This window comes from Tribolium castaneum, chromosome 6 (genome assembly GCF_031307605.1).
Source record: "Tribolium castaneum strain GA2 chromosome 6, icTriCast1.1, whole genome shotgun sequence".
Lineage (NCBI taxonomy): Eukaryota > Metazoa > Arthropoda > Insecta > Coleoptera > Tenebrionidae > Tribolium > Tribolium castaneum.
Window position 1 is genome coordinate 4,753,461 of NC_087399.1, and position 26,317 is coordinate 4,779,777.

At 33.5% G+C, this 26,317-nt stretch overlaps 2 protein-coding genes across 4 annotated transcripts; one reads left to right on the top strand and one right to left on the bottom strand.

Annotated features, from left to right (window-relative positions):
* Positions 1-111: 111 nt before the first annotated feature.
* LOC103314048 (uncharacterized) lies at positions 112-21,923 on the bottom strand. Of its 3 annotated transcripts, XR_010334596.1 has the most exons (4): positions 3,160-3,174; positions 1,041-3,107; positions 471-667; positions 112-426 (listed from the first exon to the last, which is right to left on the bottom strand). XR_010334596.1 is itself a non-coding variant. In XM_008198840.3 (3 exons), exons 1-3 carry the CDS (start codon positions 727-729, stop codon positions 136-138), a joined length of 501 nt encoding a protein of 166 aa, XP_008197062.1. In that variant the 5' UTR covers positions 730-850; the 3' UTR covers positions 112-135. The 3 variants fall into 3 exon arrangements, 1 of the variants encoding a protein (XP_008197062.1); XR_010334597.1 differs by lacking the exons at positions 1,041-3,107; positions 3,160-3,174 and adding an exon at positions 21,901-21,923; XM_008198840.3 differs by lacking the exons at positions 1,041-3,107; positions 3,160-3,174 and adding an exon at positions 717-850.
* LOC657741 (homeobox protein unc-4) lies at positions 3,401-26,317 on the top strand. Its single transcript, XM_964183.5, has 3 exons — positions 3,401-3,951; positions 17,699-17,889; positions 25,341-26,317. The coding sequence occupies exons 1-3, from the start codon at positions 3,705-3,707 to the stop codon at positions 25,785-25,787; spliced, it is 885 nt and encodes a 294-aa protein (XP_969276.2). The 5' UTR covers positions 3,401-3,704; the 3' UTR covers positions 25,788-26,317.

Below are 26,317 nucleotides of genomic sequence, written 5' to 3' on the forward strand. Positions count from 1 at the left end.
AGCTGGCGGTTAGTGGAAGGTTACATCTCGGTTATATGTGTGTTACTGAGGAAGTTTTGATTCTGAATCAGTAAGGAAAATAAGGGTTTTTTTAACTATAAAATAAAGTGATAAGTTTTTCAAAGTTTATTTTATTTAACGTACATCAATATCATCAATATTATTATTGTCGTAAATTAGTACTTCGTACGAATCCATTGTGACCTCTTCGTTTTTGTAAGGAAAATACATTAGGGCGTTTCCGATGTTGTAACTGCAGACTTTCCCCACAATTACCTCCTCTTGGTATGAACCTCTTCCAATATTGAGGATTTTACCATTTTCGTAACCTCCTACGACCAGATGTTTGCCTATAGTTTCAACATGTAGCTCGCAAGCTGTTGAAGGAATCCAGCGGAATTTCTCCGCTTGAGTGCTACACAAAATCTAGATTTTTTTAATATTGTGGTGCCAACACAAGCATATTATACCTTGATGGCTTCAGATGAAGTATGAATGCCTTCTTTAGAAGCTGTGACACACTTTTGTCCCTTGTAAATTCTTGTGGTTAAAAGTCCATGGTTTAAAACAAAGAGTTGGCCAATGTAGGTGGGTTCTAGGTTTCGGTCGTAACCTGCAGGGAAAGCATCATCAGGGATGTCTCCATAGTAGTCTCTCCAGTAATAATCTGAAATAAAACGTTAAAGAATTGTGACAGAAGAGGGCACAAGTTTTACCAAACTTTGCCATTTCGACAATTTTATGAGACTAAGATTGTGTGGATAGGAAGGGTTATCACAGTGATAAGAAGGGAAAAGCGATAAAAAAATTGTAGAGCAAATATTTGTTTATTCAGATCTTACGACAAAATTAGAAAAAATGAAAACCAGAGCACCAAAACAATTTTGAATAAACTAACATTTTCGAATTGTTGTTTTTGTTAGGTGCGTGTGGCGATTACAAAGCGCTTGATTTGAAATTGATCCAACACCTCGCCGGTTATAAACATCCATGTTACAACAAACAGGGTGTTAGGGATATGACAATGACAGGTCACTTACTAAATGATTGATGATGACTGTATCGTTCTGAATATTTATAGTGCTAAGTCATCGGCTCGAATCGCTGCTTTGGCAACAAAAGTGGCAGGGGAGTTCGGTTTCAGGGTGCTAATAATCTAGACATTAGCTGATCCATATTTAAAGTTACGTCAGCCAAATCAATTCCCTAACGTATTTACACCACCATAAAACAGATTAAATGTTTTCAGTATTGAATAATTAAAAGTTTATCGACAGAGCAAGGACAAAAAATTAATTATTAAGGCTGGAGTGTGGAATGTCAAAAATTGTCTCCACCCAAGACATAAATTTACGATAATTTATCGAATTGTCAAACTTTTAGTTATCCAATTATGCTAAGCAGGCAAAGATTTAAATGAAATTATTTTCTCTAGGACAGTGTTGTAATTGGAGTATTATGAATATGTAAATACGTGTTCGGACGCCTACTGAAATGTATACATAACTAATTATTATTAATTAATATACACGACATTTTTTAAAAGCGATTTGGTTACTGATGACTTATTTATATTAATATAACCAAAAGTGGTCCTACCTGAGGAGAAAAACGGTAGCCGACAATAAATAATGTAAATATATATATAGAAAAATTTCTACGAAATGAAGAATTCCTGAAAAATAAATAGTTCAGCCGCAATTTTATACCACGATAAGTCCTCAACTTCAGCTGAAATAATCCCTTTCTCTAATTTTTTCACCGTATGTATTCTAAGGCGTTTCAGAGAAAAATACCTAACTATAAAAAATATATATATTTATTAGTCTGTTTTTTTAAACGACATTATAGTAATTTTTTTCAAAATTAAAAAAACTTCCTAGAATTATTAAAATTATTATTCACAAAAAATTTTTAGAATCTACAAGACAACTCTACTCTACTACTACTTGGAGTAGTTTTTACTAGATACCAGTAACCTATCTCAAAAACTAATAATCACACAGAAATCAGCCATTGAATTTTAAGCACAAATACAAAATGTTTTTTACAAAATGATTTTTCTATTTTTCTTATGTATTTTTTTTTCGTCTCTATAAATTTGTTAAATAGAATTAGATATTTTTTTATTATTATATTTTTTATTTTTCTTTAATCACATTGTTTATTTTTATTTTTTGTTATTTCTCATTTATTGTCTGGGCCAAAACCTTGATTAGCTTTGCTGCCTTTTGGTACAATTTATGGTAAGAACAACTTGTAGAAAATTTTAATTTTGTTATCGTATTTTTTTTTCTTGTTGTAACTAATTATATTGTAACTGTTTTACTGCCACAAATAAATTATTATTATTATTATTATTATTATTATTTTTCTCAATAAATGTACATTATTTTCAATTTTTTTCTACAATTTTTACTAATACAGAATAATTGTATTTAAAGATATTAATAGTTAGTAATAAATATAAAACAAGCTTCAAAGCTCCTTTGATAGTTTTTTTTTTTGAATATTATAATATTTTTTTTCAATATATTTTTAAGTAAATATAAATATTTTTGGGGTCTAGTACTACCTGCCTACAACTTTATTTACGTATTTTTTATTTCGTGCAGTGGTTCAATACTATAATTAATTAATTAATTTTGATTATACCTAATGAATTTTAGAAAAATTCTGAAAAAAATTACATTTATAAAGAAAAATATAAAATGTTTAAAATTAAATAGCAAACGTTGATTTCTGTGTGAGTCTTAATTTTTGAAAGACACAAAAAACTTAGTAAGTATAATTATAGGTAATTACTCTTAAAAGTATTATTTTTTGTATATATTATAAGGTTGATATATCTATTTTTGTATAATAGTTTTTCCAATTCATTTATTTTCCAATTTTCTGACAGTTGTAATACTTTTTTATAAGAGCATTTTTTCGTTTTTAATTGGCGCAGTCAGTAGGCGGGACTAATACAAAATTGGGTATTTTTTAAATGCAAAAAACAAAATTGGGTCGTCTTATCGCATCACAGAGCAAACAACTTTATATGATAATTATTCATAATAAAAATGACAAATTGGTGTTGTAGGCCTCGAAAAATGAATTCGTGTCTAAAAACTAGTCATGAAAATATTCCATATTAAATCGGAAAATCTAATTAACGATAAATCACAAAAGAGCGCCGCTATCAATCCATCAAAAAATAATAAAAATCCAAATTCAACTACACCAAAAACACATCAAACCCTAAACAATAAATAACACGAACATATTGGCATCACCCCATACTTCACTAATGATATTCAGCAATTTGGGCGGGAGAACATGAAAGGCGTTCCCTCGACAAACCAATCACAATATAGCCAAATAAAAGGTGGCAACCGTTACGCCCTCTACACGAACCTATACAATGTTATGGTTAGTGAACCTCCAACAAGCACTGGAAACAGACACGCAATCTAGTGCACATGGACTAACTCAAAACAACGAAACTTAGCAAATCCAGTGCGTGTGTAAACAAATGACCACCGGAACAAAAAAATGAAAAGCGGTGAATTCCGGGATCGAGTGCTCCCGGAGTGTTCTTGTGCACAATGACTCGATGAAACAGTGTTGGCCGGTGGAAGTCCAGTGACTCGAAAATGGATCTAGACACCAGTGATTTCAGTGATTGACTCATTTGCGCCCTCACAGTGAACCCCAACGATATGGTGCTGGAATCGGGGGTGTTGCCGCCACCTTTGCAGCTGTATGCGGCGGCGGCGGCACATTTGGCGCCGCGACCGCCATGGGCCCCCTTGTTGCAGTTCCCCGGCGCTGCCAGTCTGCTGGGGATGCCGGGGGCTTTCGCCCCCCTCAACAGGCCGCGGTATCCTCCGGGGCTGGGGCACGGAATCCGGGCTCCGCCGGGACCGCCGTCCGAAGACAGCGGCAGTGAGACGCATACCGGGAAAGGTAAGCGCCGATTTTTCAAAAAATCGAAATTTTCGAGAAAAATCCAAGAGCGAAACTTTATCAAAGGTTACAGTGATAATAAAGGATTTTGACACAATATACGAAAATAATTTCATATTAACCAAAAAAAAAATTAATTACCTGCTATTATATCTATGCACCTAGCTAAGTAAAGTTTTAAAAATTTGACGATTTTAAAATTTGTTTTTACCTGCATAGGTAAAGTCAGTAGATAGTCATAGACCTATCTTTTGAGTTTTATAGCTAGAATCTTGACTAAAAAAAATTACTTGTTGTTAATTCTGTTTATATGAACTTTTCACTCTTGAGACACTCTTTATAGTAATTTTTTTCGACAGGAATTATATTATTGTTTACATATCTTCCTATTATTTTTTTTAAATATGATTCGCACTAACACATGTCACATTGTAAAGCTTAAAATCTTTAGGATTAGGTAAAAAAATGTATCTAATATTTGCCTATTATCTGCCTGTTATTTCTCGTATAAATAAATATATGGTATGGATAAGTTCTCGGGGGTTTACCTAACTATGTATTCTAAAAATAACATTTACATAATTTAAAAAAATTCAAAAAAATCTATATTTTTGACTGACTTCTATTGTTTTTTATTTTTTAAAACAATTAAATTTTTACATTATTATAATATTTCTTGAAATTATTGAATTTGTAGTCTAAAATGTGTAAGATATTTCTTAAGTCTAAAGTTTAGAAAATATTAGACATCTTCTTAGACATTTTTGTCTCCAAGTATACTAATACTTACTGCTAAATTGTTATAGCTTGAAGGAAACATAATAAAATAAAATAGATAAAAATACAAATAAAATACGACACAAAATACAATACTTATTCTATCGTTAAAGATAAAATTGTATTTTATCCACTCGTTACTTCATGATAAAACGGAATTTTATCGTCTAGAAAAATAAAATTCAAAACCATTATGGATGTTTTTTCATTCTTGAATTTTTTGGCGTTTATAAGTTGATACTAGCTGTTTCAAAATTACAAAAATGCCAACCTCGCATTTTACCGAATATTTTTTTTAAATAAGTTTGATAAAATTGTAAAATAGTCATTGATTAGCTATTATTTTTTTAACTACATGAATAATTTATAACAGCTAGTTTTGAGCGAAAAAAACAGCGATGTTAACGTTTTTATAGTTTTGAAACAGCTTATAACTGTCAATCAAAATAACTCAGTAATTCAATCGAAATAATATTGTACACGACGATAAAATTCACCATTATCTTCTAAATCGTTTCAACCTCTCGGCCTACGCCTCGAGGCTGTAACCGCTCTCGAAGATAAAATAAAATTTTATCGTCTTGTATAATAAATAACTAGTAATGCATTATTTATAGATACATTCAGTACTGGTTATTAAATTGCAATAGTTGCGTGTCTACAGTTTAATCTGGCTCATTTTTTCTAAGCCATTGTATAGCAGAAAGGCACAAAAATTATTTATTGAAGTTTATTAAAATAAAAATAAAGCAGCAATTTACAAAAAAAATATAATTAAAGGATTATAACTTATTATGTATCGCATCAATGAATGCAAAAATGATAAACTAAATTGTGTCTGAATGTCAGATTATAATGTTCTTAGCAATAAAGAAGAAGACTGAACAGAAAAAAAGCTAGAGAAATAATTATTCATGCTTCAGACTTCAAGTAGAATCTAACTCAAAGTGGAAGACTTAACAGTTTTATTGTCCAAAAGTGCAAAGTTAAAACACTTTCGTGTAGGTACAGAAAAACATGCATAATAAAATAAAAACCTTCTGACTACAGAGCGACCTCTTTAATCCGATCACTTTTTAATCCGAATATCATGTAATCGTGACTGAAACTGCACTCGATAATCAGTTCAATGATCACAGTGTTTTCTTTATTTTCTTTATTTTCCACAGCTTGACAGTGTTGTATCTTGGAAAAAAATTTTGCTTGTGTAATACTTAGGTACTTAGGTGTTAATTTGTTCTATAATTTTACAGTAATTCTTCAAACAACCATTTTTTCAATACACATTTTTAATTTTTCCTTCTCTTTAACTGGAATAAATAAAAAAACCAAACCAAATTTTACAAATGCAAGCTGTTGCAATAATTATTTTAGATTTTAGAAGTTCTACTATAGGTTTTAGTAAACAAAAAAAAGTTTACGTTTTTTTTATAATTCTTAAATATTAATGTTCTAAAGTTAGAAAAACGTTACGTGTAGTTTGACTTGACAACTTTACAGGATGGTCCTTGATTTTGTAGACGTGTTGACTTAATTCCAGCATAAGAAGCTTCTAATTTTCCCAACTAATTGTTTATTCTCTACTGTGTTTTCTGTTAATTATCTCTCATTTAGAATAAAAATTAAAAGAAATTGAAATTAAGTTGCTTATTAATTTTCTAGGCCCAGCGCAAACCTGGCCTAAAAAATCCTCTCTCAAGGCCACCAAACCGCCGAAATTAATTCTTAATTAAAAATCCACACTGATTGGAGTGATAAATCGCATTCTCATGGAGATGAGATTTCTGGTTTAGAACGCGACAAGTTTTTACAGCAATGCATATACGAATAATTTGAGTTATAAATCGTTAAATCATCGGCTGTTGAAATTAAAAAATAATGTTTCTATTATCATCACGATGTAGAACAGAACCACGGTGAAGACAAAAAAGTAATGAGTAGCCATAAAATTAATTTGTAGTGAAACATCGCTACTAAACTATCATTAAAAACGGCGTCTAATGGCTGGAAATTAAAAAATAAATCATTAATTTCCGGTTAAAGTGTAAATTAAAAATTAGTTGTATGGCTGAGATAATAAGAATTTTAGTATCCCGCTCTCGACTTAATTGTTTTTCTATTGCTTTATTAAACTAGGTTTCGTTATTAGATTTTGCATCCGAAACAGGATGTACCTAACTAACAAAAAATAATAATTAAAGGCAGTCAATGTTACAAAAAATGAAATCATCTTAGACCAACCTCGGGATAAATCTCCATTGTTGTAACATTTTACAACATTTTCAATCTCGATACAACTCGAAAGGTTACTGGAGCACATGTTATCTGATATTTATCACTGTCGTAACAGCATTATAATAGAATTATATCTTTAAAACTCAGCTCTATCACGTTAAGCTCTGGAGAAAATAACTTAACTAGCTCCGACTTTAATAACAGCAATTTTTGCCTTGAATGTGGAACAGTATTTTAAAGATCCAAACTTAGATAGAAACTTTACCGCATAATTTATTACCAGACGTGTCTAAACACACACCTGAAATTATTCCTAAAAACTGTTTTGTTTCTGAAAAATGTCTTACGACATCCTCACAATAGCTAGAAAGGAAATAATCAATCAAACTGTCTGCAAGTTAACTCAACGTAATGTCTGTCTTTAACTTTTCCACCATAAATGTGTTAATTTAAAACTTTCCAAGCCAGCTACATAAATAATTTGCTGTTATTAATTAAAGCACAATACTGAACGTTTATGCCACAACCACGAACGCGATTTTTAAACTTGATGTGATTTATGGAATGCACTCTTTAGAAAACATGCCACATAATCCATTTAAATAAATAAATGCAAGGCTGGTAACCTGTTTGCAGCCCTTTGTTGAATCAATACGAGTCGGGGTAATTTTTACACCAATTTCCTTGAATTAATTGAATTCTATTGTCAACCAACGGACGGCAATGACAACTTTCTTTGTTGTCGCCGTTTCGTAAAGAAAATTAAATTCATCCGAATCTGCTATTTTTATTATTTTACGTTGTGTTTCAATCTTGTTTCGTTTCCGGTCGGAAATTGCAAACATCATTTGGGCGATTTTCCAGTGACATTGGAAGATATTCCAGTCTACATAAATCGAACACGAGCATTATCAATTCAGGCATAATTGAAATGATAATAATACAGTCACGTATACAACGCCATGCGAACTCAGTTCAATTAAAGCCAACGTTGTCAAGTGCCACAGCAATAATAAATGGATCCGAACGACACTATCATTTATAATATAATTAACAGATATTGCTAGCTGCATTCGAAACCAAGGCTGTGCAAGTGAAAAGCAACAATAACTCCTTGTTTCCAACATTTTTCCAGCTTATTGCGATAATAGGAAACTCCCCCAGGAGCAACGAACCGGTTCTACAGACTTAGCACCTAAAACTAATGACACGGAAAATTGATTTTTTCAAATGTTCCGGAAACCGCATTGTGAATTACGACTGTGTATACAGGGGATAACGACAATGTCCTCCATAAAAGTACCGGCAGACACGTTAATAGAGCAATTGGCTGTAGGTATAATTAGAAATGTTGACACATACACATCGGTTAATTCACTATTGTAACGTGTTTTGTTTTAATCTTAAACGTGTTCTTCAAAAAGCCAACTACCGCCACTTTAAACTTTGGAAACGACTTTAAAACTTGCTCAAGACATTTAAACCTAGTTATTAAACTGTTAAGTTTGGTATTGTGGTTAAATTTAGCCAGCTTACCCCCGAGTTAATACTTACAAAAATTTTTAATGCGTAACATCAGCCTAATAATTAGTAGCGTAATTACGGTTCCGTACCTATAATTCATCGCTAAATGTTAAATTTCACGACATTCGAATGGTTTAATTACGGTTCGCCTCACAACCATTTTTATTACTTAATTAAGCGCTTGCGGTTCGACGGGTTCGCGGTTTATTGTTATTATTTGAAGACAATAATTCCAATAAATTGCAATCAGCCCCACATCCTATCCATTACCCAGGTCCTTGACACTTGCGGTTATTATTATTGGAATTATAATAACACCGTTTAAAATTTTACAAAGATAAAATTTCATATAAAAACTACATGAACTTTCGATTATTTTAAGAGAATTTTCACAGGATTCAGTTCCCAATGTAGCAAACCAAAAAATACAACAAAAAAATAAAGTTGTATGCATAAATATTGCACAGTGATTAATTTATTGTAATAACAACTCGTACTATAGCAAATGCTAAAGCTAAATCCAGGACCAGTCGTCCTGAAGATTTAGTCAGGTCAGGTAAAGTCCTTTTCATGTCCTGATTGCCTCATTTTGGTACAAACAGGCTCAAATACCCTGATGTAATTTTTTTAAAATACCAAAAACAATTAAAAAAATGTAACATTTGGTTTCATGAAATAGTGAGCTTCACTCATAATAGCACTTTAATTCTAATTTAACTTGCATATTATATTTTAATAAAATTGAACAATTTTCTCGCTTCCTCCATTAAAATACGTTGATTTTAAACCGTTTCTCTGGCTTGGAAATAGCTTATTTTGCCTCATTTGGTCAAAAACGACAATTTTTTGCACTTATTTTAAAAAATAATAATTGAATTTTAGACGAAATCACTCAAGAACATTTTTTGTCTGATTTAGTTGTATTCAAAAATTGTTTTATAAAAAAATGTTAATTTATAGAAAAACTTAGAGTTAGTTAATACTTTATATTGACCTTTTTCTGTTAATTAAGTCCACATATTTAGGTGAAAATTTGTATTTTTCGACGTTTTATCATTTGGCAAAACTTATTCTTTAAGAAAAATTACGCAGAAATGAGTTATTTTGGGTTTGTTTCGTGCAATGCAGTTTCTTTACAGAATTCTTTATATTTTGTTGAATATGTACCAGAAATCGCAATAATAAAAATCCTTATCAAATTTGAATGATGCAGAAAGTTGCAGAAAATGTTCGAAATTTAATATTTTTTTGTTTGATTTAACATATTTTTCACTAAAAATGGGTTTATTATATTTATATTATATCTATGTTTTAATTTAATTATATTTTTTAATTATTGGACTTTTTCTGTTAAATTATAAGGCCAGATAATATCGCGAAATGCGTCACTTTATTAGAGAAAAATGTTCTTATTTGAAAAATTGTTTGTATCTTTCAGTAAATAAATATGTAGTTTCTTCAACGTATCTTATTTTTTAATAAGAACTGCGCCCTTAATAAGAAATTTGGTCAATTTACGTAAAAATAGAAATTATATCTTGATTTGTTTGCTCTGTTTTTTAGAGAAAATTTTGGAAAAGTTATAATTTTATTAAATTGAGCTAAAGTTCTTGCACAGTCACGATCAAAAACTGACAACCGGGCCCGTCAGCAAAAGTCCAAATAAAATAATTTAGCTCATAAATTTCAACAAACTGTCCAGCTAGTTTAGACAATATCCAGCTAGAGTATAAACTAACCAAAAACGTACACATTCGAAAATATTTGGGGCTGCGGTTTTAGGGGTGTCATTCTTTTTGATCGTGACTGTACAATATTTTCAATGAGTGCACACATTATCAAATTTCAATTTCAAAATCGCTCTATTGTGACCGAAAACGAAAAATTCCATCTTATTTGCTTAAATAAATACATTTTTTCACGGTTTCTTTCTCAAAAAATAACAAATTGGTTTGGTAGGAATAACTTGGGTACTTTTTTATTTTATCCAAAAAATAGGTCTCTCATAAAAAAGCAAAATCATTTGGAAAAAGCTCGAAACATTTTATTTTGTCCAAAACCAACGACTGATTTGCTTAAATATTTAGATTTTAGGTTTTTCCTTTCAAAAACCAGAAAATTCTTTTGAGAATAGTTCGATAAGTCTCTTTATTTTAGACAAAACTATAGATTTGTTTTGCTTAAATACTTGTAGCATTTCATAAAAAGTATTTTATGAGCGGCTTTATTATCCTGATGTGAAATTCACGAGTTGTCTAATCACAAATGTGTCCTCTCTTTGTAAATTCTCTGAAAAAATTGCCTAATAATAATGTTCCAAATAACAGTTCACCACTAGATTCAGATTTCAAAATAAAAAACCGTCTGAAGTGCTCCTCAAAAAAAATTAACGGCGCTATTTCATCACGTTTGCTATTTAAACCCCAATGTTTTTGGGTTTTGAGAACCAAAAAATATCGCAAACTATTATTTAAAGTAGCTTCTTCGAAGCTACTTCTATTGTCTACAAAATGTTGCTGCTTACACTAAACTAAAAATTTTCCTCATCTATTTATTTCTATAAAAAGTACTGACGTTTTAAAGAAAACTGAACCACCTTCAATGCAAATTAAACCAAAAATGTTTAAATTTTTAATAACGTCGTCTCAATGGCTCATCCTGCCATGGTTTGGTGTGTTCTAGCCGCTTTATAAAAACCATAATTTAAAATAAGTCGTGTTTTAACCGCTTTAGGAAATTTAAAATGGAATAATCTTTCCACTCGGAGTAAATTCATCGCGGATTAGCAGCCACCCTCCGAGATCAGCGCTCGACTTTCAACGCGTATCAAAGTATATTAGCTTAGAATTACTGTTAATCTAATATTTCCCCACAAACAATGTTTGCGCTTCCCCCATTATTTAAGGGTGGAAGAAGGACGGAACCGCTGTACGATTTCCTCTCGGAGATTGTTATGGGAGAGGCTTATCGCCGACTTTCGGTTTTCGGGAAGACGAGCTACTGTGTTAACTTTTCCACCCCGGACGGGGTCGGAATAGAAATTAAGCTTGTTTTCGGCGGTAAATACCCTATTTGTTACGCGTGTCGCTTTTAATTTTATTTATTGGCTGCGGATTAGGCTAAAAGGCCCAACTTTCCTAATTTATTAATTCCGGACGAAAATGCAATCCCGCATCAAGTGTGAGCCATAAAAATGCTTGATTAATTTTTCAAAGCAGTAAAAGTAATGATCTTGTCTTGGCGTAATTAATTACGGGGCCATAAACATGATTAATTGTTATTTGTTAATTATAATTAGCGCGGAATATCAATGCTTTCAGTCATAATACAGACATCATTATTTCCTAATAAAATATTTTGATAGATTATCTGCACTTTTTGTGAAGCGCGTCTGAACAGGGGTGGACTAAATGATAATCGCAGTGTAAACAACGAGGAGCCTCTTGATTCCCGCTCATTTAGCATCGAAATCCTGCGAGTACTAATGACATGCACCCTCGAGGTTGGTTTTAACCAACACGCTGCTATAATGTAGCGGTAAATTGAGTGAGGGCTTCGTCCCCAGTTGAGCTATCACCCCCCCGGGTCCCATTTACCAGCCAGACTCTATTATTATTGTATAGAACAAATCAGAAGGTTAGCGCAGAGTGGCCTAATACCAATATAAATCATCAAGAAATAAAAACGTAACTTGGGACTCCTGAAAGCAGGGCTGTTCGAAGGAGGGGATGTTGCCGGAGAGCTGGGGCTGATTTAATTACACCAAACCTCCGAAATTCTTCCAGAGGCATTTGAAACCCAAGCAGTTTTTGTTTCGAGATTAAATCGCGTTTCATATTGATCAGCTTTAATATTAATGCGGCGGCGTCCCCGATAAAACGTTATGCTCTAAAATCAATTAGATTGGAAAAAATTTTGTACACTTATCAATAATTCAGAAGCGTAATGAAAAATTCAAGAGCTACTAAAGTCGATAAATAATTTAGCATATTTTTTACGTTATTTTTCAGTCGCTGGATTCCGAATCAATTTGCGCGATTCTATCTCGCAATAATTACGTATTCAAGGCATATTTCAGGTTAACTTTTTCTTGTTTCTCCGGCTTTCAAGCACGTTATAATTATTTCTTGATAATATTTAAATGCAAACTTTGCCGTATGTGATTAAAATAACAACGTGTCTCTGCTTCAACGTCCGGGGGTGAGTCCGGCCCTGTGTACTATTATAATAGAGATGTTATGGTAATGATACAGCGAGCGATGGCTCGCTATCTTATTATTAAGTGTTTGAGATTGACGAAATTGATTAAACTAACCGTGCAGTTTCAGTAATGATGGTGTTCAAAGTTTTATATGCTTTGGAACGGCTATAATTTCGTGAAATTTTCAATACGAACAGCGTATGGAAATTTACAATAATGACTGAAACAAATTGGATAGGCTTTTTATAAAAGCTCGACTATTTTTAATGTTTTAATAGTGCAAATGAGGGAAATTAACCATGTGCCTGGCGTCAGACGCAGTTAACCGTAATTAAAGGATTTAAAACAATCTAAAACATATTTTATTGCTCGTAATAACACCTGGAAATTAAACAACACCACTTGCATCATTAATGAAAATAAACACACTTTTGTAAATATTTTCCACCAGAAAAGTGGTAAACAAACTGGCGTTTAATTTAATTAAACTTTACAAGAATTACCGATTTTAAACGAACCTGTTACTAAGATAAATCGCCTACTTGTACGGTGACTAAACTAACCTGGCCGTCTCCTTGCGGGTCCGAAATAACGTTAAGTAAATTGGTTTCTTAAATTATGGATGTGTTTTTTCAACTATAAATCAAAAATTGATTATAAAGTTTAATTGAATTTAAAAACCAGAAGTGGTTTTTCGCTGTAACTAAACCTTAATGTTTTAATAAAAACGTCGGGAAAATAAATATAATTTGGATCAGACGTTTCTTGGAAGTTGTGATCAATAATTCGCTTGAAAGTTGAATCGATTTCAATTGAGCGTGCTTTGTAAATCACCAAATGAAATTTCCATTTAATGACTCAGTCGAGAAATAGCCGCGCCATTAATCAAATTGACACATTTTTCCCAAGTATGTGTAAACAATCGGCTGGAATTTAATTGCCGGTTTTGCAATCGCTGGTCGATTTTAGCCAATTTGCATAATTGGTTTCTTGGATTAAATTCAGAGAAAGCCGATTATCAATTAATCGATTCCACATATTTGTGGCAAATGTCAAGGTTTTTATCGCTTTTTGTCCGAATCGATCACCGCAATTCCGGATTATGTTCCATCGTAAATTTGTTTGAGTCAATTTGCAGATGTCTGCCGTGAATAAATTTATGCATTGAAATATTAAGTTATATTCTCGCTTATAATGTTATAAACATGTCTAAATGTGAAGCCGGCTGGAATTATGTGTAATCAGCAGTAAATTGGATTTTAATATCGCCTCAGCATACCTTTCAGGCGCACTCTGAAAAAATCGGGCTGAGGTTTAATGGCTTCATCAGCTGGTCGGCAACAAACTGATGAAATGTATTCATAACGCGCGCATTAGTAGATCATTAAATTGTAAAATGTGTGCAGACGTAATTGATTTTCTCGGAGAGATGTGGGAAATTTAGCCACAAATTGCGCACTGGAAGTTGTCAAGACCCTCCCTGTGTCTGTTGAAAGTTCGCGTTGCAGTGGCGATAAATCAGGGGAAGGCGTCTGTATGTGAAACAGTCCAAAAGTTTTAATTTAACGTCTAGGCCTCATAATTCCATAACTCCATCCCGCTGTCCCATATATTCCCGTTCTCATACGAGCGCACATTTCTATTTCGTACATAAAACTGAACCGAAGTTATCTTGACCATATATCAGCGTCTGGCTAGACTGCAATTCCAAAAATTGAATAAATCAAATCGGGGCCCGAATCTCGCCTCTGTAATCACGCTGTACACAAAGCCGAAACTCCCTCGCGATTCCTTTACAATACTTATCTCGAAAATTCTATTTTCCGAGACGAATTGAATGTATACATCATACGGAAGCGGTCACCGAAATATGGAATTATACGCATTCGACATGCACGCTTATCTGGCATCGAAAAATATTCAAGGAAATTGTACGGACCTTATCTGATTGTGTTTATTGCGCCCTAATTGAATAATAAATTTCCCACTTTGTCGGATTAGTTTGCGCAAATTCGAAGTGCGACTTTGAGGCGTTTAGCTTTTGACCTCACACACCTCGGTTCGACGAGGTCGTGTCGTCCGAGCTTAAAGCTCTTAATCACGCCTGAAATTAAACGAAGCTAGCAGGAGATGATAAATCAGGCTTATACTGCAATGAGCAAAATGATTTGCTACTCGGGAAACAAAGGAAATTAAATTTGGAGCTCAACACCAAAAACTGCGACGATCAGCAAATTGAAAACCGAAATTGGTTAGACAATAATTTCAAATCACATCTCTAAATCACGAACTATTGGCGCAAATTAATACCAATCAGTGTCACAGGTGTCGGTAGATGTCCACTAAGTAAATTTACAACGCGTTAAATTTTCTTGCGGTTTGGTGTGAACAGGGCCGGATTATCCATTAGGGGGCGCCAGCAAAAACAAGTTAAAGAAAAATTTTAAAACTATGCATGTGACTTTTTTAGATTTATTTAACGATTTTTTGTAATTAAAATGAATTACATAATTAAAAATATTAATAGTAAATATTAATATTTACAAACTGGAATTTTCTACATTTCTAGTGTTATTCTAAAACGATGCTTATGAAATGGTGTATTGAGCAAGAAATTCTTAAAAAAATCATTGTGTCTTACAGTAATTTTTTTATTTTTGTTTAATTAAACCTACTTATTTAAAACCTTAAATCTACGGTTAATTTTATGTGTTTTAAAACCTATGACATTTGGCTAAGCTTTAATGTTTTAATGGTACTTGACATTTTTTGCTTACAAAAGTAAAAATAGCAAACTTTTTGCGTTTTTTTTTTCAGAAACTATAAGACTTATTAGAGCAAAAATTAAAACAACATCAGAGAGAGCTTGAAAATATTTATTTTTTTCTCAAAACCCAAAGTCGTTCTAGGCATCGGTTCTGGCTACAAAAACATTTTAATTTTTTTATTAAAAAAATTCATAACTCAAAAACTAAAAGTCTTAGAACTAAAACAATTTTTTCATTGAATTCTGCGGCTTATTTTACGTGTCACACCACCATTCTTACAACACTAGCTTACTTGAAAATTTATTTAAAAAATTATTTTAATTTGAAAAATGGTGGATGCGCCGAGTTAATTATTAAAAAATTTATAACTCGAAAACTAAAAGACATAAAGCAAAACGGTTTGTTTCACTGAATTTTACGGTTGTTTGTTCGTATACCAGTCTCTCAAAAAATTTTCAATTATGAATTTTTGGCCTAAAATTTTAGTGGTCAATTTACCTTAACGAAAATAAAGAGTTATTTTTAAACTAGCACCAGGAAAGTTTCATGGAATTTTTTATGCCTTTACAACTGTCTCGAGTTTTTAAAAATGCAAAAAAACTCAACACTTATTTAATGCTATTAAATATTTACTTATTTTTTTTCCCTCTGCATACAACTTTTTAAATTTATTTTACGATTCCTCGTAATTAAAATTAATTACATAATTAAAAATATTAATAGGAAATATTAATATTTACAAACTGGAATTTTCTACATTTCTAGTGTTATTCTAAACCGATGCACATGAAATGGTATATTGAGCAAGAAATCCTTAAGAAAATCATTGCTAGTCTCAAAATAAACTATAAGACTAATTAGAGCAAAAATCAAAACAGCATCAGAGCTTGAAAGTATTTATTTTCTCGTCAAAACCGAAAGTTGTTCCAGGCACCGGTTCCGGCTACAAACACATTTTAATTTTTTACTAAAAAAAATTATAACTCAAAAACTAAAAGTCTTAGAACTAAAAAAAATTTTTCATTGAATTCTGCGGTTTATTTTACGTATTATACCACTATTCTTACAACACTAGCTTACTTGAAAACATATTTAAAAAATTTTTTTAATTTGAAAAATGGTGGATGCGCCGAGTTAATTATTAAAAAAAATTATAACTCGAAAACTAAGAGACATAGAAAAAACGGTTTGTGTTATTAAATTCTACTGTTAATTGTACGTATACGTATACGCATACGTATACACGAAAATAAAGAATTACTTTCTTAAATTGAGCACTGTTCTCAAGGCTTTTATAAATTTTAAAATCCTAATTTGTAAGCAAAAATATTGCCTTCCGACGAAAAAACATTATTTTTTACTATTTAGTGCATCTTTTAAATAAAAACTTTTTTCTAAAAAAAATTTTTTTGATTTGTTCATTATTTCCATTTTTTTTATTTTATTAAGTTATTTACTGTTTTATTCACGTGTTTACCTCGGTTAAAAAAACTACATAATACAAAAGTTTAATAAATCATATAAAATTAAAGATTAGGAAATAGGTGTAGAAGGGGGGGCTCTAGAGGCTCCTTCAACTATAATCCGACCCTGGGTATGAATCTAAGTAGAAAAAGCAGTGTGTGAAAGTTAAAAAAGTGGTTCCCTAGCCACATTACTTTATGTCGCGTCCATAAAATTGTTCTTCCAAAAAGTCTCAAAGTTGCAAATTAAATTTGCTACTTGTTGACTCAAGTTCAAACTATAAGCGCAGAATTTAAAAACTTGAACAAATTGAATAAGTTAGTTTTTTTCGGTCATTTGCACTTTAACTTTTCAATTCTTATTCGCTTTATAGCGGCGTCCTATTTCTAATTAAAAAGCGAGCAAATCGAATCGCCGCAATAAAAACGATCAAACTAAACAAACTATTAGCCGCGTTAATGATACGCTGCTAACTGTAATCGTTACAAATTGATAAAGGCCGGCATTAGCAACTAAACACGGTGATTTGTCCGTGCAGTTGGCATTACTGCATATCCGTCGACCAATGAAACGCCGAGTTACACACCGAATCGTATAAATCAGCCGACAATTGAAACCGATTCAATTCGACAACAACAAATTATAAATGCTGGAAACGAACGTAAACATTGATCGCTCGTTTTGTTCCAGCGCTCGTAATTTCGCAAATCCGACGTAATTTCATTGCGGGCTTTTTATTGAAATTTATTTGTATTGATCGGGGGTTTTGTGCTTGTAGGTGGTGCCGGGAGCAGTGGCGAAGGCGCCGATTCCGAGAGTGCAGCCTCCAAGAGGAGGAGGAGTAGGACGAATTTTAATAGCTGGCAGTTAGAAGAATTAGAAAGGGCCTTTTTGGCGAGCCACTACCCCGACGTTTTCATGAGGGAGGCGCTCGCCATGCGACTAGACTTAAAGGAAAGCAGGGTGGCTGTAAGTATTTCATACGAAAAAAACGCGAGAGAAATTAAAATTTCCATGTGTGATGGAAGGTCGCCTTCTGTGTTATTCCGAGTTTGATTGCGTTGAATCCCCGGCCGACACTTGGTGAACGATTTGAATAATACGAGGCAGTTGGGGCTAAATCTGCGCGGCCATCAATTTAAAAACAATAGACATATCGGTGAGCTTATGGCGGCCGGAACGGCGGTCAATATAGCGAGTTAGTGTGTATCAGAGTGTAATCTTGCGGGTTCACGATCGATCTCTCGGGAGGAAGCCTCTTCTTCACCCTCTTTCAACCTTGCTGACCTCAGATCGTACGCGATTGGCTCTCCGGACTCGATATTTCCAGAAACATGTGCTGTTTACACCCTGTTTGGTTTTGTCTAAAGGAAAGTGTCTAGGGGGACGTGGAACGACGCAGAGATTGGTTTGGGGAACGGTGGTGCAGTTCGAGTGATTTTCTTATTACGGTTTTATTTGCATTGATCTCAAGATTTGATTAGGGAAAATTGGAAGACAAATCACCTCTGCAAAGACCTCCATGCTTTCTTAAAAAATTATTAGATTATTTGAATAAAAAAATATGCACAACCAGTTTCACGTTGTTTTATTGTTGTTAAATAGACAGTTTACTAGCGCTTTAAATAATAAAAGTGCTTGGATTTACACGTTTTTGCCAAAGGCTCCTACTCGTTATATAAACTCTTTTAAATTCCCTTACACAAAATTTTATTTGTGATTACCTACTTATTTAAAACGGTTAATTTTATGTGTTTTAAAACCTATGACATTTGGCAAAGCTTTAATGTTTTAATGGTACTTGACATTTTTTGCTAACAAAAGTAAAAATAGAAAACTTTTTACGTTTTTTTTTCAGAAACTATAGGACTTACTAGAGCAAAAATCAAAACAACATCAGAGAGAACTTGAAGTTATTTATTTCTTCGTCAAAACCCGAAATCGTTACGGGCACCGGTTTCGGCTAGAAGTACATTTTAATTTTTTCAATAAAAAAATTCATAACTCAAAAACTAAAAGTCTTAGGACCAAAGCGAGTTTTTTATTGAATTTTGCGGCTCATTTTACGTATTATACCACCATTTTTACAACACCAGCTTACTTAAAAACTTATTTAAAAAATTATTTTAATTTGAAAAATGGTGGATGCGCCGAGTTATTTATTAAAAAATTTATAACTCGAAAACTAATAGACGTAGAGCAAAACGGTTTGTTCCATTAAATTTTACGGCTGATTGCTCGTATAACAGTCTCTCAAAAAAATTTTTTTGGTAAATTTTCGGTATCTGGAACATTTAGCGTGCAATAACTCCAGAATTATTAGAGATAGCCCTATAAGGTGTACTATTGCTGCAAAGCTCTTTCAATTGTTTGTTGTTTTCAAAAAAATTTATTGTTCTCCGACTAACAGTTTTCGAGAAAATTGCAGATAAATGTAAAAATTGGTAAAATTTTTAAAAAATTCATAACAAAAAAACTGTTGGGAATTTTGCAATTTTGTAGATGCCAATCGATTCCCCGAATCATTTTGCATAGGTGATAATTAAAATAGTTTCACTTTTACGAATAGTTTAGACGTAATAAAGAAAGTAAAAAAATAAATAAAATTTTAATGGTCAAGGCAAATACCTTCATAAAAATGAAAAAAAAATTTAAACTCATTCTAGCAAAGTTTTATGGACTTTTATATGTCTTAAAAATCCACTAAAGTTTTTTTTCGGAAGAATTAAAAATTTAAAATATTTTGCCTAAATTTAAGGTAGCCATTTTTCATAGTGGAAAATTTTATTCAACAAAAAAATTCATAACTCAAAAATTAGAAGTTGTAGAGCAAAACGGTTTGTTTGAGTGGATTCAGCGGCTCATTTTCTGTATTATACCAACTTTTCACGAGATTTAAAATTTTGAATTTTTTTGGTAAAATTTCCTGAGTAATACTTCAAGAATGTGAAAAAATTAGATTTTTTTAAAACTCGTTCTATCATAGTTTTTTGGACTTATATATGCCTTTACGTCTCTGTAAAGTTGTTGAAAGTTCAAAATAAGTCCATTTGTTCGATTTTTTGATGATTGATGTTTTAAATTTTTGTCACGATATTGGTCAGTTTTCGGTATCCGAAACATTTATCGAGTAATAACTCCGGTTCTATTAGACATAACTCCATTAAGTTTATTATTGTTGTAAAGCTCTTTTAATTATTATCTACCTTTTTTATAAAAGACCATTTTTCTATGATTAATAGTTTTCTAAAGAATTTGGAACAACATTAAAAATAGGTAAACTAAAAATAACTAAAAAACTATTAGGAATTTTGCAATTAGCTCGACGTCTATCGTTTCCCAGGATCATAGTTTTTGCCCTACTAATTAAAAAAAAATTAAAAAAATTTTTTTTCTCTTTCTGGAAACATGTAAATTTCTAGGTGGTTTCGGCGGAAATTCTTATAAAACACAAAGACGCTACATTAAAATAAAAATTGATTTGCTTCTCGAGGCCCGCCAGCCAGTTCTGCCGGTAAATTTATTAGCGAATTGTGTGAATTTGTCTGTGAGCGGTACACATTTTGTCAAAACAGAAGACAATTTAGTGTTATGGGCGGCAACCGGGCCATATATCGTGCCAATACGTTCTGCAACATGAAAATTTCCGGCGAGCTGATGGCGGTCATAAAAGCCGGTGCTCTAATAAAATTTGCTTTTTATCGCAAATCTGTGAAAAATAGAATAAGCACCAAATCGAAAAAATCATCGTTGTTATTTGCATTTTTATCACGAGTTTCCGTGTGCAAGTTTCGATGGAATGGATTTTAAATGAGTTATTATTTCTCCATTATTCTTGTTTGTAACTCACTTAATAACATTACCAGACTTCTTATTAACATGGTTTTTGTAACACACTGCCGCCTCGAACTCTGTAATTATTTTCCTATTAGATTAGAGAGAATTTGACCGTGCACGAATTTACGAATTCAGTTTATCAGTTTTAATGACTTTATCTAAATTAATTTCAAGCCAAGCGGTGGCGGTTTCTAATAATACGGCCCCAAGATTCAATCCGGGCGCGATAGCGATCTAAAACCGCCGGAAAATTCCGGCTTCAGCAAAGTTCACTTCGTTTATCGGCAAACTTTACCTCTTTGCATTTATCTCCGCCGATGACTTTATGCCGGATTCTATTTGCGACCCGCATAATGGGCTAATTAATTCCGCAGAGGGCCAAATTCAATTATCTTTCTAACAGTAACTGGTCACTTTATTTTGTTGCGAAAATATTGATCGATCCAAACCCGCGTGGAGCAGAGCCGGTGGTTATCCGGCTGAAAAGTTGGAAACATTGCCGATAAGAAGTTGTTGGTAATGGCAGCTGAGCTAAACGTGCTAATTGTTATCAAGATAAGGCCAATTAATATTTCAGCTCGCGATCAGATAACTCGCAAAGAATTAATTGTTGGTACTTTGGCCGTAAATCACGGTTAAAGTTAAGCCCTGTCGGTGAAGGCTCAAATATCTCTCACGAACAAGCGCTACAGCTGCCAGTTTAGCCAGAAAGCTCGTCTCTGGTTTGTTCCCCACGTGAATGCCGCGGGTCCTTATCTGGCCCATTAGCATGTAGCGCGATAAAACAAAAGGGAAAACGCGACCGGCCGCACGAATTAATGAAAATTAGCCTCAGTTTGGCCAATATTGCTCTGCGTCACGCTAGCTAGCACCCCAAAGGCACACCACTATAATTAACATGGTAATTTGGGGGCGTGATGTTGGCTGTATGTCTTACTGGCGTGTAGTGGCTAGCCTGTGCAGCGCGTAGACCGTTTACACGGCGCCCGAGGGCTCATTTTGGCGCTATCATCTCTAGTATCACGGCAGTAGTTTATTATAATTGCATGATATACATATAAATTGATTGTGCTAAGGTTGATGACTTCATATGCGCTGCATTAAAAGCGATGATTACTTTATTGGACGAATAAATTCACTCACTCGTTACCAGCCTGATTCAGCCGCCGCTGCCCGATTATCAATCCTCGACACGTCCTGCACCTGTAATCACCATTTGCATAACGCGACACCAACAATCCGCTTCTAATATGCTTATTAAACCATTATCCAGCACTAATTTGTGTCTTCCGCGAAAAATTATTAATCGACTCGATTATACCAACCACTTTATCTGTTTACTTGCTATTAATAAAAGTTTATCGCCGTGTCGGCACGCTAGCGTGGGTCACTGTCGCCCGCATATGTGCGCTAGGTGCATCCGAATTCGTCGATGACTTTAGGAACAATTTCACATCAAAATTCATGAAGCTGTCAATAATTCAAACTGAGGAATGCCGTGTTTTGGTTCAGCTTTGGCAGAGCAGCGCCGATAAATCAGGTCTGTTCCAAAAATTGCAATCATGTGGGAAAAACCTATTTGAATAATGATCCAGACATGCGATGATAGCAAACGCTGATTACATTTACAAATGTCAATTCAATCTGATTTAATTGAAGACCACGGAAGGCTTAATCGGACAATCTGTGCTGAACCAGATTTAAAAACCAATTCTTTCCACTCTTCTGATCGGTTAACGCTAATTAAGATAATTATCTCCCGGTAAGGTGTAAATCTTGAACGTCGTGAAATGGACATTAATTTGATACACGTACAGAATTCTTTGATTTATCAAGCTCTCGTTACGACATTATCTCAACCGTTTATCGTTATTTAACTGTACTATGATGCCCCGATGGGGAGTTTAGGCCAGGCGTATGGAAAATGTGAAAGTGTTTAACAATTATTGTTTAAAAGAAAGCAGATTTGTTGGAAACTGTTAAACAAGATTAAAATCGGAGAACAGTTTATAAATCAACAGATTTAATCATCTGCCATTCGTGCCAAAAAGAAACTAATTGAGCTTATCACAGATCTTTATAATGCTATTGCCAGAAACTAAATACATAAATGGCTCGATAAAAATGGCTCCGTGAAATAGTGAGATGGGTTCAGTGTGGGAAAGATAATAACATTAATAACTATACTGATAATTTTCTCTTAAGACAAAAAATATTGTCTACCTTGATTAGAATGTGTTTTCCATTTATTAGGATGTGCTCTTACGTTTACAATTTGGTGCCTTTAAGTACTTTTACCTTTTGCCGCATTATTTTCTTATTTTTCTCTGTTTTATGCTCCGCTTTACGTTTATACGTTTATGTGTTCTCTCAATCTCTCATTTTTGTTTACGTGTTGTTTCACTTACCTTTTCTACACTTTTTTTCATAGAAAAATTGTTGCCGTGATCCGGGTTCGAACACCCGACCTCCCCCGTTGTAAGTGGCGCTTATACCACTGAGCCATCAGGCCCCAGGTACTGACCGTCTTTTGCAAATATTTTAACACAAACTGTTTAAATAAATCAACATTACAAACTATATAATTGTAATAATTCACCTAAAACGCAAATATATTTAGTTCAAAAGTCGTCGAATTAACTCGAGAAAAGATTTTCTTCCACTTTTTTTCAATTTAATTCTCTAATTTTTCACCAGATTCCATCAAAAGATACCGGGCGTATAAGTTGACGCTACAATTTTAAAATTGTTTTTAACTTTTTTGTGACTTTCAGCACGTTTTTGACCGAAAATAGACATAATTTCTCCAAAAATCACCAAATTTGTGTATTTTCTAGTCAAAAATAGTGGACGTGCGCAAATCCTACCGGGTTCGCAGTGACTATGATTTTTATTAACAATGCTTTTCGGGGTTTTACTAAACAAACTCAGTTAACTAAAAATTTTTAGACATAAATTAAATATTCTCGTTAATTTTTTTATAATTTAAGAAAAAGTTATCTAAGGATTCAACGCCAAAGTTTGAAGTTATGTTTCACCTTTACGTTCAACTTTTTTTCTCTCAAAACAAAAAGTGTTTTCCATTTATTAGGATGTGCTCTTACGTTTACAATTCGGCACCTTTACGTACTTTTACCTTTTGCCGCATTATTTTCTTATTTCTGTCAGTTTTATGCTCCGCTTTACGTTTATACGTTTATGTGTTCTCTCAATCTCTTATTTTTGCTTACTTGTTGTTTCACTTACCTTTTCGACACTTTTTTTTATAGAAAAATTGTTACATCTGATCCGGGTTCGAACGCCCGACCTCCCCCGTCGTAAGTGGCGCTTATACCACTGAGCCACCAGCCCCCAGGTACTGGCCGTCTTTTGCAGATATTTTAACACAAACTTTCTAAATAAATCAACATTAGCAACTATATAATTGCAATTATTCACCTAAAATGCAAATACTTTCAGTTCAAAAGTCGGCGAATTAGCTCGAGAAAACATTTTCTTTCACTTTTTTTCAATTTAATTTTCTAATTTTTTACCAGATTTTATTAAAAGATACCGGGCGTATAAGTTGAGTCTACAATTTTAAAATTGTTTTTAACTTTTTTGTGACTTTCAGCACGTTTTTGACCGAAAATAAACATGATTTCTCCAAAAATCACTAAATTTGTGTATTTTCTAGTCAAAAATAGTGGTCGTGCGCAAATCCTACCGGATTCGCAGTGGCCATGATTTTTATTAACAATGTTTTTTGGGACTTTACTAAACAAACTCAGTTAACTAAAAATTTTTAGACATAAATTAAATATTTTCGTTAAATTTTTTTTAAATTAAAGAAAAAAGTTCTTTAAAGATTCAACGCTAAAGTTTGAAGTTATGTTTCACCTTTAGGTTCACCTCTTTTTCTCTCAAAACAATAGGTATTTTCTCTATATTAGGATGTGCTCTTACGTTTACAATTTGGCGCCTTTACGTACTTTTACCTTTTGCCGCATTATTTTTTTTATTTCTGTCTGTTTTATGCTCCGCTTTACGTTTATATGTCTATGTGTTCTCTCAATGTCTTATTTTTGCTTAATTGTTGTTTCACTTACCTTTTCTACACTTTTTTTCATAGAAAAATTGTTGCCGTGATCCGGGTTCGAACGCCCGACCTCCCCCGTCGTAAGTGGCGCTTATACCACTGAGCCACCAGGCCCTAGGTACTGACCGTCTTTCGCAGATATTTTAACACAAGCTTTTTAAATAAATCAACATTACAAACAAAAAATACAGGGTGGTCCACAGGTAATAATGAGCCTGAGAATTTTTTTGAAGCAATCAACATTTCATTTCATAGATAGTAAAATATTTGGTTTCAATTAATTAAACATAGTAAACTTTTTGACCATTAGTTAAAAAAAGACGAATAGCGAACAAACGGCTTTATTAAAGAAAACCCCATTTTTATAAAAAACTAAATTGTTTGTCTGTTTGAATCGCATATGCGTTTTTTATTTGATATAGTGCCAAAGTTTTTTTTGCCATAAGACGGTTAAATCCGCCTCTGTTAATCGAATATTTTATCAATAAAGTGTTTCGTTTTCCAGGTGTGGTTCCAGAACCGTCGAGCCAAGTGGCGCAAGAAGGAGCACACGAAAAAAGGCCCCGGCCGACCGGCCCACAACGCTCACCCGCAGTCCTGCTCCGGAGAGCCCATCCCTCCCGCCGAGCTGCGGGCCCGCGAGCGGGCGCGTCGCCGGAAAAAGCTCCAGAAAGCTCTGGAGCGGCAGGCGAAGAAGCTGCGCGCCAAGGGCATCGCCGTCGACCTCGTGGCCCTCAAGAGGGAGTATCTGGCCCAGAGGGGTGCGGACGGCGCCGACAGTGATAGCGATATAGACGTGGTGGGGGATTCGGGCGCAGAATCGGAAACGTACGCTTGTAGCGATCAGGGGATGTTCTCCTCGGAATCGGGGGTGGATTTGACCGCCGCCTCGCACGACGACAAGACCCGCAGACTTAACCCCTTCAGTATAGAGTCGCTACTCAATACTTGAAGATGCTCGGAGATGAAACATGTTGTGCAATAATGTTTTATATCTAGTGATAGGTGCGAGAACAGCGAGAGCTTCGACATTTCCGACCGATTTTTCCACACACATATCACAAGCTGATCCGGAAATGCCGGAATCTCACATATTTATTGAATATAAAGTGTACATATAGTCTAAACGACCCTGTGTATAAACGTCCCAGACATTCCAGTACTGTATTTATTAATATGATTAGTAATAACACACATAGTACAGCAATACATCCAGCAAGTTCAAATTGTTTAGAATACACTTAAACTCTTCGTGCATGTCGTCCTATTTTAGTTAAGTTCATGTACCACAGCTTGATTCCAATATTACCAGTTATTCATTGTTTTATCGGACAATATGGAAAACAACAACGAATATCGCGTCACAACGTTAATGGAAATGAATAATATTGTTATCAAGCTTTGAATGTATTCCTATCAGTGATCTGCAGTACTAATATATCAAATTAATTAAGTATGATGATAAATATATTATTTATTCGA